The sequence below is a fragment of the Brachionichthys hirsutus genome, chromosome 17 (genome assembly GCF_040956055.1).
Source record: "Brachionichthys hirsutus isolate HB-005 chromosome 17, CSIRO-AGI_Bhir_v1, whole genome shotgun sequence".
Classification (NCBI taxonomy): Eukaryota; Metazoa; Chordata; class Actinopteri; order Lophiiformes; family Brachionichthyidae; genus Brachionichthys; species Brachionichthys hirsutus.
The window spans coordinates 9758898-9775182 of NC_090913.1; the positions used below are offsets into that span (position 1 = coordinate 9758898).

At 48.3% G+C, this 16285-nt stretch overlaps 1 protein-coding gene across 3 annotated transcripts; it reads left to right on the top strand.

Moving 5' to 3' along the window:
* Window positions 1–209: 209 nt before the first annotated feature.
* Window positions 210–13608, top strand: smad1 (SMAD family member 1). 3 transcript variants are annotated; one of them, XM_068751500.1, is made up of 8 exons: window positions 210–221; window positions 9483–9882; window positions 10697–10966; window positions 11055–11134; window positions 11789–11807; window positions 12830–13051; window positions 13140–13396; window positions 13465–13608. In XM_068751500.1, exons 1-8 carry the CDS (start codon window positions 210–212, stop codon window positions 13606–13608), a joined length of 1404 nt encoding a protein of 467 aa, XP_068607601.1. The 3 variants fall into 3 exon arrangements, with proteins under 3 accessions (XP_068607601.1, XP_068607600.1, XP_068607602.1); XM_068751499.1 differs by lacking the exons at window positions 210–221; window positions 11789–11807 and having other exon boundaries at window positions 11055–11171; XM_068751501.1 differs by lacking the exons at window positions 210–221; window positions 11055–11134; window positions 11789–11807.
* Window positions 13609–16285: the final 2677 nt, after the last annotated feature.

Consider the following 16285-nt stretch of genomic DNA (forward strand, 5'->3'; position numbering starts at 1 on the left):
TTCTTCCATCAATCCGTTTACTGGTAGATGAGATTAATCACAAACTGTGACGCTTTGTTCCTAAAGACTGTGATGAATTCAAAAAGCCAGCATCACTGCAGATCTGCAGCTGCTTCCTGTGTTTCATGCGATAGTAATCCTCCTCCTGGACTGACATGATCTTCTGCATCACGTCATCCTGTGGGATAAAAAAAAAAAAAAAAGACAAAATGCACAGTACGATCAAATGACATGTATTAGAAATGATTAGCAAACCTGTTCTACATATAAATGTGTTTGTGATGCTGTCACCAAATAAACCCTGCAACCATGGTATTAATCACCGGATTTATAAAATGATATTCATCCGTTTTGGCTATTTGCTTGCAGACATCAGTAAATGCCAAAGCGCTGCAGCTCCCCTCATATCATGTTGTATGGAAAGGAAAATAAGTAAATTTTATTTTGGGTCTCTGGTATTGTTCAGGGGGCCAGGCCAAATGTGGAAATGGGCCGGATCCGGCCCGCGGGCCGTAGTTTGGGGACCCCTGCTTTAGAAGTTCTACCAAACAAAGACATGACAAGCGGTACAACGGGGACATGTCAGTGGCCAATCAGGTAACCAAATGTTTGATGGAGTGATCCTGCAGGCAGACAGACAGACTTGACCTCCCCAGAGGAGGTAACGCGAAGTTCGCAAAGCGTTTATTTGACCACAAGATGGCGCTCATAATCCACTCAGACATTTTATGCAGCGGTGTGTCGTTCTGTTTTCTCTTTCATGTAATCATACAAGAGTAACGCATTAGTTACATTGAAGAACTACACGAACAGAAGCTTTATTATGGGTTTTTTGTGTTATCCTCTGAGTCTCGGGTTATATTCTACACTGAGTATCATGATTTGGTCAAATAACCTTGGACCTTTTAAGTATTGAGCATTACTGCTGTCAACTATAGAGAACATGCATTGTTATTTATTATATACGACAGTAATTACGGATGTCTGAGTTAATTATGGGCTGTTCATAACTCCGATCATGTTCCTGGATAATGGGCGCTGTGATCTGACCCAGGTTTGTTCAAAGACTCAGGAAATGTGTCATCTTGTGAATTTAGTCATATCACAGATGAACTCGTGACGTATGTATTGCATATATATTGTAACATAATAAAACACGGTTGATCCCAGCCGTTCGATGCACACAACACAAATATCAATCATTTTAACAGGCTTACATAAAATCGCGAAACCTTTAAACAGCTCTAGTCCTTACTCTGTGACAGTTGACCTCATATGACCTTGTGGTTTAGTTTAATCATTTTTGGCTGCAAAAATCAGTCAGCAGTTTTGTTGGGGTGGGGGGGGGGTGTCTATTTTCACCCTGCAGATCTGTTTTGCAGAGGCCGAACCAGGAAGAGGTGATGTCATGATGGCTATCACTTACAATGCTCCAGCCCGCTCCAGATGTACAGACCCCCCCGCCCCCGCCTCCTGTGGTATGACCTCAGCCTGGGAGCACAAAGGGAACATCTGCTCTGTGATCCGGTTAGCCTAGCGCAGGTTTGATCTGATGCAAGACATGAAACATTGGACGTTTGTCCTGGAGGAAAATGGCTGTGATCTGTAAAAAAGAAAATAAAAAGCCATCCATGTCCTTACACTTTCACAAAAAGGACTCCGAGACCAGGGAGACACGTCAGTGTTCAGTCATCACTGTTGCCAGGCAGATTTTATTTCCTTCACATCTTTAGCTGCCAACTGTCTTTCCTTGTTCCCAGTGCTAGACTGATGCAGCTGGTGGATCTTCCTCAGTAGCAGCGGCTCCGTTCAGTCACCGTCACCTCTTGCTAAACAGGCGCCAGGAAGAAACGCCACAAGATAGCGACCATAATGGAGCATCAATACTAAAACGTATCATCTTAAGATCTTAATTTGGTTAGTAGACACTCCCTAAAAAATTAAGTCTCAGATTTCTCCTGACTTGAGAAAATGAAAAAGAAATTTACCAAAAAAGCAACACGTATTGGAACAAAAGACAATCACTCAGTGAAGGGATGCTTCTGAGTGCACTTGAAGGACAGCTGGCATGCAGAGATACAGGCTGCTCAGCCCAAAGAAGCGTCTGCAGCGGTTCACATAATTCATTGCGTCACCGAAATGCAAAAGGCTGCCCTGACTGCAGCTGTGAGAATCTCGGGTTAACCGTCCCGTCGAACAAGTGGCTGCAACAGCTGCTGCGAGACGCGTCCCCCTCCCTGAGACTCAATCAAGACCACCCTCCAAACAGAGACCAGGGAAACGCGTGTGTTTGTGTGTGTGTGTGTGTGTGTGGTGGCTGGCACACATATGTATCCGGGGAGTCTCATTTTCACACAGTGAGTTTAGGTTAGAAATACATTGCGTTGTCTAACGAGAGGAGCGCTGATCAGAACCTCTACGGGGTCTGCAAGAAGTCCAGCCATCCTGCAGACCTCTTACCGATGAGCCCCCCTGCATGAAAAAGACTTAACAAGACTTAAGGTGCAGCATCATCCTCTGATTGGTGCATCCTTTGTCTCTGTGCAATGAAGGTAGAAGAGGAAAGGCGAGAGCCCCTAGAGACAGCATTCAAATATTAACCCCCCCCCCAGACATTATTTCTAGAAGGACTTGTGCTAAATGAGCCGACCGTTTGAAATGTGAGCCGGGGGGGGGGGGGCGATGCGCCGCTTCCATGCCTCGCATTGCTGCAGAGCATTTGATGGGCCCCGCCAAGAGCCCTCAGGTTGCAAAATGGATCGCATGTGTGAAGGCGTGCCATCAAAATACACGCCGGTCTTTGTGAATCATTTCCACCCCGTGCTAATTCATGGAAGTCCGTGGAGCTAATGCTGTAATCAATCCGAGCCAGTGAGTCCACTCTTCCTCCGCCTGGGTAGAGACAGGCATCGGTCCAAAGTTCCTGATTGGCACCGGCTCCTCCTGAACCCTGACCTAATAAAGCTTCGTACTGTTAAAGGCTTCCCAATGTTGGTGTCCCAGCTGCAGCCATTTCATGCAACGTGTTGTTGGCCTTGCAGCTCTTGCACTGATTTGGGTTGATCAAGCAGAAAAAAAAGTATTAGACAATGTCTGAAGCTGCAGCTTTGCTTTCAGATGAAATGATCCCTGCCCCGTTTCGGAACCTTAGAGCAGGAATGACCTTTATTCCTGAGCTTTGTTCGTCACACTTAATGTTGGATCTGAAGCAAATGGACTTTCACCTGCCGTCCAAGAGGCTTTGCTGTTTCTGAATGTCTGCTGGGGAGTCGAGATATTTGAGCACAGAGACACAGGGTTAAGTGAAAACTAGTTTTTGACTTGCCAAAAAGGCGATAACGTTACTGGTTTACCTGTTTATCCAAATATCGATATTCGGTTTTGTATGGAAACCAGTGCAAGTTGTTTCAGCGTCAAGGGAGGGAGTGTTCAGCTCGGGAAGCTGCTCTTCCTCTGATGCCACCATAATAAGTACATAAATAAAGTACATTAGCAACATAATTGATTTTGATCTTTAGTGCTCACATAATCCCAATCTCAACTGCATTAGTGAATTTATATGACGCAAAATAGAATTTCCTTCCTGGTAGGCTTTGCAGAAATGCACATATTTGCATAATGGCTGCTTCATGCAGCAGAAAGGGAAGACGGGCGACTCTCTTCTGCAAAGTTATTACATTTACCCACAAGCCTTACTGAATATTTTATAGGCAGGTTACAATATTTGTCAAACTCGTTTTGTAACCCGACAGGTAAACAGACACAGGATGTGTTACCCCCCCCCCTGCAGGAGTTTCAGTCCTGACAGTCTGGAGATGAGAAACAATATGGATGAATGGTTTGTTGCTATTCATATCATTTTACTGGAATGTCACAATGTTAAAAATACTCGATTAGAAGGCAATCATTTTTAAATGGTGTTATTGTTACCTTGACTTAGCAGCTCATGCAGACAGGAACAGACTTAATCATTCTGGATGTTAATTATTTGGAAGCCTAAGAAATAACAACACATTCATGCAGTAGCTTAGAAGTTTATTATAGCGGCTATATATATATATGAGTAAAAGGGGGTGTGTCTGTGTGTTTTGTGTGTGTGTGTGTGTGTGCGTGTAGTAATTGAGGGAATATTTCCACACACACAAAAAAAAAAAAGTTTTGGGAATCTTCTTTCTATCCCTCCACATGATCGCCATCATCATCTTCATCATCACCATCCCTCCCGCCCCTCTTCCTCCTCTCACTGTTTTCCCCAGATTTATTCACGTGCAGCTCGCTCCCGCCTCACTCAGACATTCTGTCGCCAGAGCCGTGACGTCACCAACGCTGAGGAGCCTCCTCCGATCTGAGCGTTTCCCTCCGCCTGTCTTGAAGATAATCTAGTCCCCCCCCCCCCCCCCCTCGCACAGCGGCAACGCTGAACTTGACTGAAGCTGAAAACACTTTTATTTTTTAGTTCAAAGACTAGAAGTGTTTGTTTCCAAGCAGATAAAATCCGCCTAATATCCTATACATCCCATAATATCCAGTGTGTAGTGTAGTCGTGGCTATACTTTTGTGTTTAAATGATACATTGTCTCTCTTCACTCACCATCTGAGTGAAGTAAATTTGTATACGTCTCTGAACGTCATTGCGCATGTGCGAGCCGATCAGGAAGTAACACTTCAAAGCTCTGATGGTGCGGGGTAAAAAAAAAAAACCTGCGGCAAATGACTAAAGTTTTTCTTTAATGATGATAAAGTTCTTTCTTCTTTATTTAGATCTTGTGGCAGCTGTTAAAGATCAGATCACACGAGCCCTCTGATTGATCTGTTTGTATTTGCACACACAGGTAAGATTAAAACCAGTTGTACATGCTGTACTTCAATGTTTTATGTGTTCATAAGAAAATAATAAAAAGTTTTGAAAAAAAAAAAAAAAGATTAAAATCAGTCGTCCCCCCCCCCCCCCCCCAAACCAGTGGAATAAAGACAGAGGTGGAACAAGCCGCGTTGTTTACGACAGTTACGTAATCTAGTTTGTGAATTGAAGATGTTCGATGCGTGAAAACTAGGCCTCGTTGTTATTGTCCGTCCGCGCTACAGTAGTACGTCCCCGCGGCGTGATACTGGCTCTCAGCGGAGGGGTGATACGGCTCCGCGACTCCCTGACGCCAGGCCGAGCAGAGAGAGAGAGAGAGAGAGAGAGAGAGAGAGAGAGAGAGAGAGAGAGGGAGAGAAGGAGAAGGAGAAGGAGAAGGAAGACGCGCTGCAGTGACGGAAAAAGGTAGCGTAAAGTTTTATTTCCTGTCTTAACCCGCTAAATGGAAAGTGTCGTCACTTTATTGATGCGCGCGGCTCACTTTGCAGGTAAAGTAGAGCCCCGCGTTTATCTACTTCTAACTTTCTTCCTTTCGCTCCTCGCATCGAGCTGCGAGCTGCAAACCGACGTGAAACCTGCCGTGATGCGGGATAACGCGAGGAGCAGCGGGAACCGCGTGTACGGTACTCTAAAGGTTCTAGCGGAGCGGGAATGTGGATCAGGACTGGGAATCTGGGATTATCCAGACTGCGCCTTTATTAAACTCATGGGATTGGGATGTTTCATTTAGCTTCAGAATATATATATATAGTAAATCTTGTCAGATGTCAGAATAAATACACATTTTATCACAGTAATATGAAATGCATCTCCACAAATCCACACATTTCAGAAGCAATTAAACATCTTTAATCTCTAATAATCCGTTCTCAAACGCCTGAATGATCGTGTTTGTGATCAGGTGTATTAATCGCTCTATTATGAGCTTAATGTAAAGTTGTGTAGATTTTTTTGCATCCATTGTTTAATGATGCTACAGCGGTTGCCAAGTCTCTCTCTCTCTCTCTCTCTCTCTCTCTCTCTCACACACACACACACACACACAACTTCCTCTGACATCCCATTTCAAAATAGTCTTTATTTCCCCGTCCTTTGACTCGTGCGTCCTCGCTGAGGCTGCTCCTGCCTCTGTCTTTCTGTCTTTCTGTCTTTCACTGTTCGTGTATCTCATGTTGTGTACTGTTTGTGGAATCTGTGTAACGCAGTGAGAGAGAGAGAGAGAGAGAGAGAGAGACCTACAGCGGCTAAGGCCAGCTCTCCTGACATTATTGAAGAAGACATATCAGATTACCCAAAGGACAGGAATTTGTCCTTGTCTGTCCGGCTTTAAATTCGCTCTGAAAATGACGGATGCTGTTTTCTTTTTTGTAGAATTGAAACGACGGGGTTCGTGCTACGTCAAATTTACGCGTATTTCAATAAACGGCAACGTAGATCCGATCATCGGCAGCACCTTTCTTTCGCGTTTATTCCCCTTTAAGCATTCATTTCGCCGCTAAACACCCCGGCCGAACGCGTTCCCGTCCATCGCCGGTCGCAGCCGCGTAAACCCGCATGGTGTAAATTTAGCTTAGCAGCATTCCTGTATCCACAGAGTCAGTCACAACAGGAGTGAACAGCGTCAGAACCGTCCCGTGCGTCCCCCCCCCATGTGTCCGGGGGGGGGTGAGGCGTCCGCCCTAACACGTCACCAACCCAATACTGGGTGCCAGGCGTGGCTGGGATAGCTGCCTCGAACCCCACTGGGACCGGGTCTGGAGGACCTGGTCCCAGGTCGGGACCGTCTGGAGGACCCGGTCCCAGGTCGGGACCGTCTGGAGGACCCGGTCCCAGGACGGGACCGTCTGGAGGACCCGGTCCCAGGTCTAGACAAAGGGGACTGTAAGGTGCTCCGGCGCGTTCCCACGGGAGGATGGAAGGAGAGTGATGTTCCTCCTGTACGTTAGTGTGATCTCTATTAGGCAGAGGCGCGTGTGTGTGTGTGTGTGTGTGACCCCAGCGACCTTAAGGAGCCTCCCAGGTCAACGCCACGGCGAGTCACCGAGGGCAGCACCTTGTGGTTATTTCAAGCCTCGCTGAGAGCGTTTCGTAAGACAAGAGAGGCTCTGTTGGGAGTTGGGTGGGTTCGAGGGCCGGCTGTTCAGTCTCAATTTGTTGTTTAGATGATGTATGATCATTAATGAGATGCCCCCCCCCCCCCCCCCTGATTCCAGTCAGGTGTTATTCTGCAGCAGGAAGTATCCAGAAATGTCAAATAGTAAAAACAACAATTTTCGTCCGGCATCTTCTGTGCCGCTCTGTCTTTGTGGGAAACAGACCGGTCGTATTCTGTGTTTTCCATCTTCATCCCAACTCTTCCTCGGTCCTTCATCTCTGACTTTCTTCCTGCGTCTCTCTTTCTGCGCTCCCCCTCTCACGCGCTCTCTCTTTCTTTTTTATCTATCACTCTCCTCTGCTTATAGCCGGTGACTCCACTGAGCCGGGGCTAATGGAAGCCCCATCCGGGACCCTGCTGATAAATAATGTAGCTCCTTTTATAATGCTCCGTCCCTGGGGGGGGCCAGAGAGGGTCATTACTGCCTCCTCATCCCACACAGCTCAGGCCTAAATTGATTAACAGACACCGAAGCGGTGCAAAATGATCCACGGTGCTAGCGTAGCGGCTAACAGCTCGTACCAGGCGGGGTTGCATGATCCCACTCCGCGTTTCCCATTAGCCTCACTCTCTGTCTGATGCTAACTTATGGTTGTATCAAGCTACCGCTAACGCAACAGCCCAGGCTCCGCTGTAGGGAATGTCGACGTGTTTTTGTGGGGCTGTTGTGTAAATGATAGTGTGTCTGTGTGTGTGTGTGTGTGTGTGTGTGTTTCAGCTTTTTAGCGCAACAGCCAAGGCCACTGCAGGCGTCTGCGCTACTGGAAAACACGTCAGGTTAACTGGTGGTTAAAAATAAATACCCATTAGTCTCAACCTTAACGGAAATTTCTGGATCACTCGCCGGATTTTACAATATTAAGAATTCAGATTTCTTTTTTTTTTTATGATGTTATCGAACCGATCTGAGCAGTTGCAGGTAGGATGACCGACAGGAAGCGCGTCCCTGCAAAATGTGCTAAATATAACCTCGATGCTCTGACCTGCCACCAGGAACCGGCAGACTGGGACGCGATCACAATGCAGGAGGAAGTTAAAACAAATGATCTTTAACTTTAAACAGACATTTGGATTAACCTTTTTGAACTACGGTGCATGTCGTGTTCCCCCCCCCACCCCCCCCCCCCCCAGAGTTTAAACGTGCCCCCGGCTTTGTGTGGAGATGTGTTGGGTTTCAGGTTAGACGCCGACGAGGTCAGCGTGCAGCCCGACGCTGAACTTCAGCTGTTTAAAGGTTTCCATGCTAAACTCGTTTACCGTGAGATTAAGTAGATTGTGACGTGTGTGTGTGCGTGTGTGTGTGTGTGTGTGTGTGTGTGTGTGTGTAACTGGCACGTAAACACAATCACGTGTGGGATTAATAGTAAATAAAATAATATATCTGCAACTCATTCCGACTCAAACGCCGCGATAAGTGATGTCACTGCTGCACCGTTAATGGCAGATTCCTATAACCGATGCTAGATAGCGGGACTCTTGTCATGCTAGCAGGGATCTCGTAGCGCACACACACACACACACACACACACTGTGTGCAGTAAGCAGCACCTGTTCTCATCAGACGTCTCTACGATGCAGCCGACGCATGGAGTGGCTGACAAAGATAGACGTTGCTCTTCATCCCATAATCTGACGAGCCAGGAATAACTAACCCGGCAGTCTTCATGATGTATTTGTTCCTGCTGGCAGGAAATCCAATATCCCGCAGGCTTTGCTGTCAGAGTGACTCGTCCTCGCGGTGCGAGCATTTACACGCGCTCTAATCTCAGCCTCCTGATGTTTTCTTCTATAATCGTGATCTGAATAGCATTGGGCTTTTTTTTTACTTTCAAGTTGAAACCAACAACCTTTAACGGGATCTTTCTCCCACAACGGGACATGCTGCCGGTGTACATTTCCTTGAAGCCATTTTTTATATCCGCTTCATTATTCCAGCCGGCGCTGTGACACATGAAGCTTCCTGTAGCTTTGCTTTTGCCCTCGTCTGTTTTTGCGGTGGGATTATATTACAGAAGGGAGATCCATCTGGCGAAAAGGTTTTAAACAAGCCAAATTCCTGTCGGCCGCGTCGCCCGCCTTCCCCCTGTGGCGTCCGCTACATTCAAACGACGTTAGCGGAGTGGCGGTAATGTGACAAGCCGTGCAGACGGGAAGCTATCTGGACAATGTCTGGTTGGGGTGGAGGTTTGCAGCCTGGGTGGGGACTCATCCAGTTTCCCAGAAGCAGTGAGGCCATGGGAGCGACGGCGATGACATCATTGACTCGTCTTCTCATCGTCCCAGCGTGTCCCTGTAGGGAGAACCTTTCGGGAACCGACCTTAACGTCCGTCTCTTCTTCTTCTTTTTTTACAGTGCGTGGCTGTCGAGTGAACCTGATCTCACATCTCTGACCGGAACACGGACGCTCCGTCCCGTCGGCACTGAGAGGAGAGGAGAGGGGGGGGAGGGGGGGAGGTTTGCCCGACATGAACGTCACCTCGCTCTTCTCCTTCACCAGCCCGGCGGTCAAACGGCTGCTGGGCTGGAAGCAGGGAGACGAGGAAGAGAAATGGGCGGAGAAGGCCGTGGATGCTCTGGTTAAGAAACTGAAAAAGAAGAAGGGAGCCATGGAGGAGCTGGAGCGGGCCCTGAGCTGCCCGGGCCAGCCCAGTAACTGTGTTACCATCCCCCGCTCCCTGGATGGGCGGCTGCAGGTGTCCCACAGGAAGGGCCTGCCGCACGTCATCTACTGCCGGGTGTGGCGCTGGCCTGACCTGCAGTCCCACCACGAGCTGAAGGCCCTGGAGTGCTGCGAGTTCCCCTTCGGCTCCAAGCAGAAGGACGTGTGCATCAATCCCTACCACTACAAACGGGTGGACAGCCCAGGTGAGGGGGGGGGGGGGGTTCACACACACACACACACACACACACACACACACAATATGATGATGATCAATCCGCGCCGCTTTTTAACACCACTTACTTTTCTTTCTGCGACTCAGTACGGCGATCGATGAAATGGATCAATAACTGCATTGATGTGATAAATAGAGCACACACTAATAAAGTCACATGACTCGCGCTCATTTCATGTATAATGAGGATGAAAGGAGAGCTGAATCCCACAAGGTGGAGCAGAAACGAGACGAATCAAACTCGACTTGGCTTCCAAGGAAAGCGAGAACGATCAGCTGTGCTGAGTGTGTGTGTGTGTGTGTGTGTGTGTGTGTGCGCGTGTGTGCAGCAGGAAATCCCTTCAAGGGCAGAATGAGGGCTTTGTTTTAGGGTCTGCTTCTTTTTTTTTTGTCGTACATACGCGCACACATGAAGACACACACAGTTTGTGGAACAGGAAGCCAGTCACCCTCACACAATAGGAGGAAAGAGTCTCGCACGCTTCTTCTGTTGGGTGTTAAAGCCCCACCGCACCTGTCTGCCCCCCCATTCTCCCCAAACACCACCCGCCCACACACACACACACACACACATCCTGTCAATCCCCCTTAATGTTTCCTCCAAACACCTGCCGCGCTTCTAACCTTTGAAATACTCCACGTGATGAAAATATGGGTCATTTGTAGATTTAATGGATCAAAAGTTCTGCAAATTAAATTCATGATGGATCAAGTTAAACCCTAAAAGTGTTGCCGTTGATTGCGTCCACCGCTGATTACACTTTTAATAGGTTTCCTCCCCTCAGTGCTGCCCCCTGTGTTGGTACCGAGGAACAGCGAGTTCAACGCCAAGCACACGATGCTGCCTCGCTTCAGAAACTCCCTGCAACAGAACGAACCGCACATGCCGCAGAACGCCACCTTCCCAGAATCCTTCCCCCAGGCCAACACGATGCCCCCCAACTTCCCCCATTCGCCGGGAAACAGCTACCCCAGCTCTCCGGGAAGCGGCAGCAGCGCGACCTTCCCCCACTCGCCAACCAGCTCAGACCCCGGCAGTCCGTTCCAGATGCCTGGTGAGGAACGACGGCGACGCCGCTTCTGCGTTTCACTCGCTAAGCGTCTTTATTTTCTTCTCACTGTTCGGCCTCCTTCCTGGCGCAGAGACTCCGCCTCCTGCCTACATGCCCCCGGAGGAGCAGATGACTCAGGATTGCCCCCAACCGATGGACACCAACCTCATGGCCCCATCCTTGCCTCTAGAGACTATCAACCGGCCAGGTAACCATGGCAGCTGCTGTCTCACACGCACACACACACACACGCGGTGATATCATCCCCCATAAGTCCGTCTGCACCTGTTTGCCCCAGGAAACCACGCTAGGAAGCGTTAGCATTGTTCGTTTTCCCCTCGCGCTCAAACTGGAAATGTAAAAACAGAAAGAGAGAGGTCAGCTGAGGTGATGCCGCATCCTGCCAGATAAAACTCCGTCTGCTGAGGACCCGCGGGAAGCGGCGAGCCTCAGCAGACGGAGCCAAACCTCAGAGCGGGTCCATAAAGACCGCGCTTGTGTCGTCTCTGCTGGTGGTGATGACTTGAATCTGGTTAGTTATGAGGTTCACTAATTATCTCCAACTTTCAGACGTGAATATTTCCTGCTATCTCTGTGTGTATGGTTTGGTTTTAACTGAACGCTCAAACCTGAGCTATCGCGCGGCGCCCTGTCAGCTAAATTCTGCCAGAGCCTTTCTCCACCGGCGGGCGCCTGAAAACAGTCGCTCCAGTTTCTGCATGGCGAAGGAGAGCCTGCTTTCCTCAGACTGCCTTGTGACACATTAATAACACCAGAATCTCTGACCCTGTTTTTATCATTTGGAGTTTATGAGTTCTCAGCAAGAACTTAATCTTCCATCGCGGCGGATCCAAATCACTTTTGTAGGTGCGTGAAATCGATTTGAATGACGACCCGGATCCGGTCAGGCAGCTGATGACGAGGCGGCGCTATCTGGGCTGCAAACTGTGTCTCTAACCCTCCCTGTCCCCATGCTGAGACCCCCCCCCCCCCCCCCCCCCCGCCTCCAAATGTATATTTTAATCTCCCTGATCCAGATTATGATTCAGAACCAGATCAAATTGCACATCGTCGTGAAACATCTTGAGTCCATGCCTCAGTATGTTTATCTTTATTGTTTGTTTGCAATGAGAGTCAGGGAAGGTTATGTGATCGACCATGTTTGTTTCTTTGTTTGTAAGATAGTCAGAGGGGACCTTGGGCTAATGAATAGTTGAACAAATTGTGAGAGGAATTACAAACAAACAAAGCAAATTGTAGGGATTCAGACGGGCGCATTCTGTTTTACATTAAACTAAAGTTATTGATAAAGGAGTAAAGGAGTTTCACTCGTTTGTAGCGGAGATCTCCTCAGCTGCAGAATTGTTTTCCACAAGCTGCATCCTGTCCTGTGGCCATTGTGAAAACACGAGAGAAAACACACCTGCTAGCCAGTGCCATGCTCCAGAGGAAGTTTGTGAGAACTATGTGCTGAGACAAGCATGCTTTATTCCTCTGTCTGATGGGGGGGGGGGGGGGCGGCGCTGCCTCCGCTTCACAAACCTCCAGCTCGGTGAAGAGCGGCACGGAGGCCACAGACGGTTGGCACGCTTTCGGATGCGTCGATTTTGGTCTGGATGGTCGCTGGACGTACACAAACATCGCCAGCGGGTCCTATTTGTTTATTCAGGTCATCGCTATGGGCAACCGGAGACGATATGGAGGAAACAACGGCGTGGACGAGTGACATTTATCGCCCGGCCTTCTGCTGGCATGAGTGGCTCCAGGCTGAAGAGTCGTAAATGTGCATTCAAAGTGTTTGCGTGCATGCTAAAGCTAACCCCTCTGACCTACTAATGTGCCCCCCCCCCCCCTCTAATATAATAGATGTGCAGCCCGTGGCCTACGAGGAGCCCAAGCACTGGTGCTCCATCGTTTACTACGAGCTCAACAACCGCGTCGGCGAGGCGTTCCAGGCGTCCTCCACCAGCGTCCTCGTCGACGGCTTCACGGATCCCTCCAACAACCGCAACCGATTCTGCCTCGGCCTGCTGTCCAACGTCAACCGCAACTCCACCATCGAGAACACCCGGCGGCACATCGGCAAAGGTGCGGCGGCGCGGGAACCAAATCAAATCGATGAATCTCGTCAATAGGTCTCGAGTGAGCATTCCATGTAATCCCCCCCCCCCCCCAGGTGTGCACCTGTACTACGTCGGGGGGGAGGTGTACGCCGAGTGCCTGAGCGACAGCAGCATCTTCGTGCAGAGTCGTAACTGCAACTACCACCACGGCTTCCACCCCACCACCGTGTGCAAGATCCCCAGCGGCTGCAGCCTGAAGATCTTCAACAACCAGGAGTTCGCCGAGCTGCTGGCGCAGTCGGTCAACCACGGCTTCGAGGCCGTGTACGAGCTCACCAAGATGTGCACCATCCGCATGAGCTTCGTCAAGGTGGGGGGGGGGTTAAGATAATAGCGCATTAAATGAAAATGGGCTGACGTGTTTCTGTCTGCTTCCAGGGCTGGGGGGCGGAGTACCACCGCCAGGATGTGACCAGCACGCCCTGCTGGATCGAGATTCACCTGCACGGCCCCCTGCAGTGGTTGGACAAGGTGCTCACCCAGATGGGCTCCCCCCACAACCCTATCTCCTCCGTCTCCTAGGCGACGCTGGCCACACCCCAGCGTTTTCGTTCAAGTGGCCGGAATAAGGTTGCGGTTCGGCCAATCGGAGAAGTTTTGACGGAAAGACAAGCCGATTGAGGCGGGGGGGGGGGGGTCAGTTTGTTCTCTACTTGAAGGATATCTGAATTGGGCACATTTGCAGTTTGGGAAATGAGTGAGTAAAGCGAGCGCCATGCGGCTGGAGAATCCCTCCAATCAGGATGCACGAAGCCCCGCCCCTCGCTCGTCGTCACGGTTCTGGTTAATCCGACTCCTCAGTATTTGTTTCTAAAACAATCTGAAATCCAGATATGCTTGAGTCAAAAATTGTGGGACATTCCAGGTCACCAAAATTGCAGTCAGATGTTGGAGGGAGGTCGGCAGGAAATGTGCTTATTGGAGGCTGACCAATGTTTAGTTTTATTTTTATTTTTTTAGGCATCTCCAGATACTTAAACAAGTTTTCTTCTTCTTTTTCTTTTAGGCTAATAAATTCCGGTGATAGGAGGGCGGAATTATGGGATGTTTGAAGGTTAAGGCTGGGTATTTGAGCCTATTCATAAAAAAAGAAAGGTTTTAAATATGGATCATCTTGTGTTTCAAATCAATTTTAAGAAGAAAAAAAATATTGATTAGATATATTCGGGATTAGAATATGTGCTGTGCAGTCTGGCTTTACCGAGCCTAGGTTTGTTAGTGTAGTGCCGGTAGCGGCGGCGGACGGTATAAATATCTCTGCTTCATCCTCTTCAGTAAAACTTGTTCAACGATTGTTCTGGGAAATGTTGAGCATTCAAATTTTAATTGTTCACTGACGTCCTGTTAGAATGTTTATTTTTTAAATAAAATGCAGATTTGCCATTCTCTTCTTCTGTGCTCTCAGTAATCCTCTTTGCTATTAAACTGTATTACACTTTTTTGTATTTTTTTTTGATGAACTTTTTTTTCCTGTGTTGCCGCTTCAATTTTCTCCTTTTGTGTTTTTGGCTCAGTAAAACTCCCCAGAAAAGCAGTTTTATTCCATGAATATCAAGCCTCTACTGGAAGATTCAATAAATATGTTTCATTACTTACAACGGTCTCTTTCATGAACACTTAGCGTGTGCGTGTGCGTGTGTTCGTGCGTGTGTGTGTGAGTTACAGACCACCCATGCTCAGAAAGATGCATCCCGGTATTGTCAGGGACGCATCAAACATTCTGTGGTGTGTGTGTGTGTGTGTGTGTGTGTGTGTGTGCGTGTGTGTGTGTGTGTGTGTGCGTGTGTGTGTGTGTGTGTGTGTGTGTGTGTGTGAACTTAGACCTTCAATTAAAGCGACCCAGCTGCACTTAGTGTGAACGCATAATTGCATTTTCCCGTAAATTGGAGGACAGTGCATGAATTCATGCGCGCTCCTTTTATTTGATGGGGCACATTGTGACAGAACGGCCGCAGTGGTTAGTTCTCTTACCTCCCAAATTGCGCAGGTGGACAGGGGGAAAGCAAAAGTCTTCTTTATCCCACGTGTCCGGATAATCCACGATCCCCTCTGGCGTCTGCATGAAAGACAAATATCCACTTTGCCCACAATAAAACCTTCCATTTTAATATCTTACTGCCAGTGATGTATTTTTAGTGAGCTCAAGAACCCATCAAATAAAGATTCTTCACAATTACGCACGACAGAGGATCTTTGGATGTTCCTGCCGCTGTAATAAGGACCCCCCCCAAAATATTTTAATGTCCGTAATGTACTAAATTCATCCGTGGTCAGTAAATGAAATAATTGCGTCTTCTTAAGTATAGTCTTTGCCAACCCACCAAAAGTCTCTGCTGCCATCTATTGGCTGAAGTTGTGTACCGTTAGCATTAGATTTATCTTTTCTTTTGTGTATGAATTGTCAGAAACGATCCAAAACATTTTTCTAGCTTTTAATTTCAAATGTATTTCAAAACAAATTTTATCCATAAACTTACTTTCAATGGTTTTTTTAAATTTTTTATTAAATACAAAATAATTTAAGTAGCGCATCCGCGTTGCGTCACCGGAAACCGGAAGACAATGAATGGAACCACAGTCGATGCGTAACCTGTAAACATCTCCCCTCGCAGCCGGTCAGAGGTCAGTGTTAATACTTAATTAAAATTAAACGGACAGTTTGGATTAAGGATTATTTACATTCACGAAAACTACGTTTAATCTGACGGGATAGCTTTAACATCGCGTTAAACGGTGACGTGTTAAACATTAAACGCAGTCTACCTGCTGTGTGTAATTTGTTCACCTGAAACTAGTCCCAGCTAAAGATGCGTTTCTGCACAAGATCAAAAGACAACAGGACAGACAGCATCAGATTGTCCCCCGTAGCGATCAATTATTTTATAAATGATTGTTTTCTGTATCCTAGATGCCCCCCATGAGACTATTTGGGCTCCCCCTGCTCCGCCACATCCCTCCCCTCCTACGATCGACTCCCCCCTCAGTGACGGGATCGCGCTGCCTTCATCGAGGGGCCTTCGCCGGTCCCCCGTCCCGGCGCCAGAGGATTTCCCGTCCCGGCTGCCGGCACGGGGGGGGCGTGAGCACGGCGCTGGGTCAACACGTGCAGGACCTGAGTGGGCCCGAAGAGAGACTGTTGAATAAACTGTATGAGGGGCTGGTCGGGGGCCGGAGGGCATCTCTGGCCGAGTCCATCACT

Coding starts and splice junctions, on each gene's coding strand:
- smad1 (XM_068751499.1), top strand. CDS start 9,483: ATGAACGTCACCTCGCTCTTCTCCTTCACCAGCCCGGCGGTCAAACGG. Junction 10,967..11,054: donor CAGTCCGTTCCAGATGCCTG/GTGAGGAACGAC, acceptor TTCCTGGCGCAG/AGACTCCGCCTCCTGCCTAC. Junction 13,397..13,464: donor TCCGCATGAGCTTCGTCAAG/GTGGGGGGGGGG, acceptor GTCTGCTTCCAG/GGCTGGGGGGCGGAGTACCA.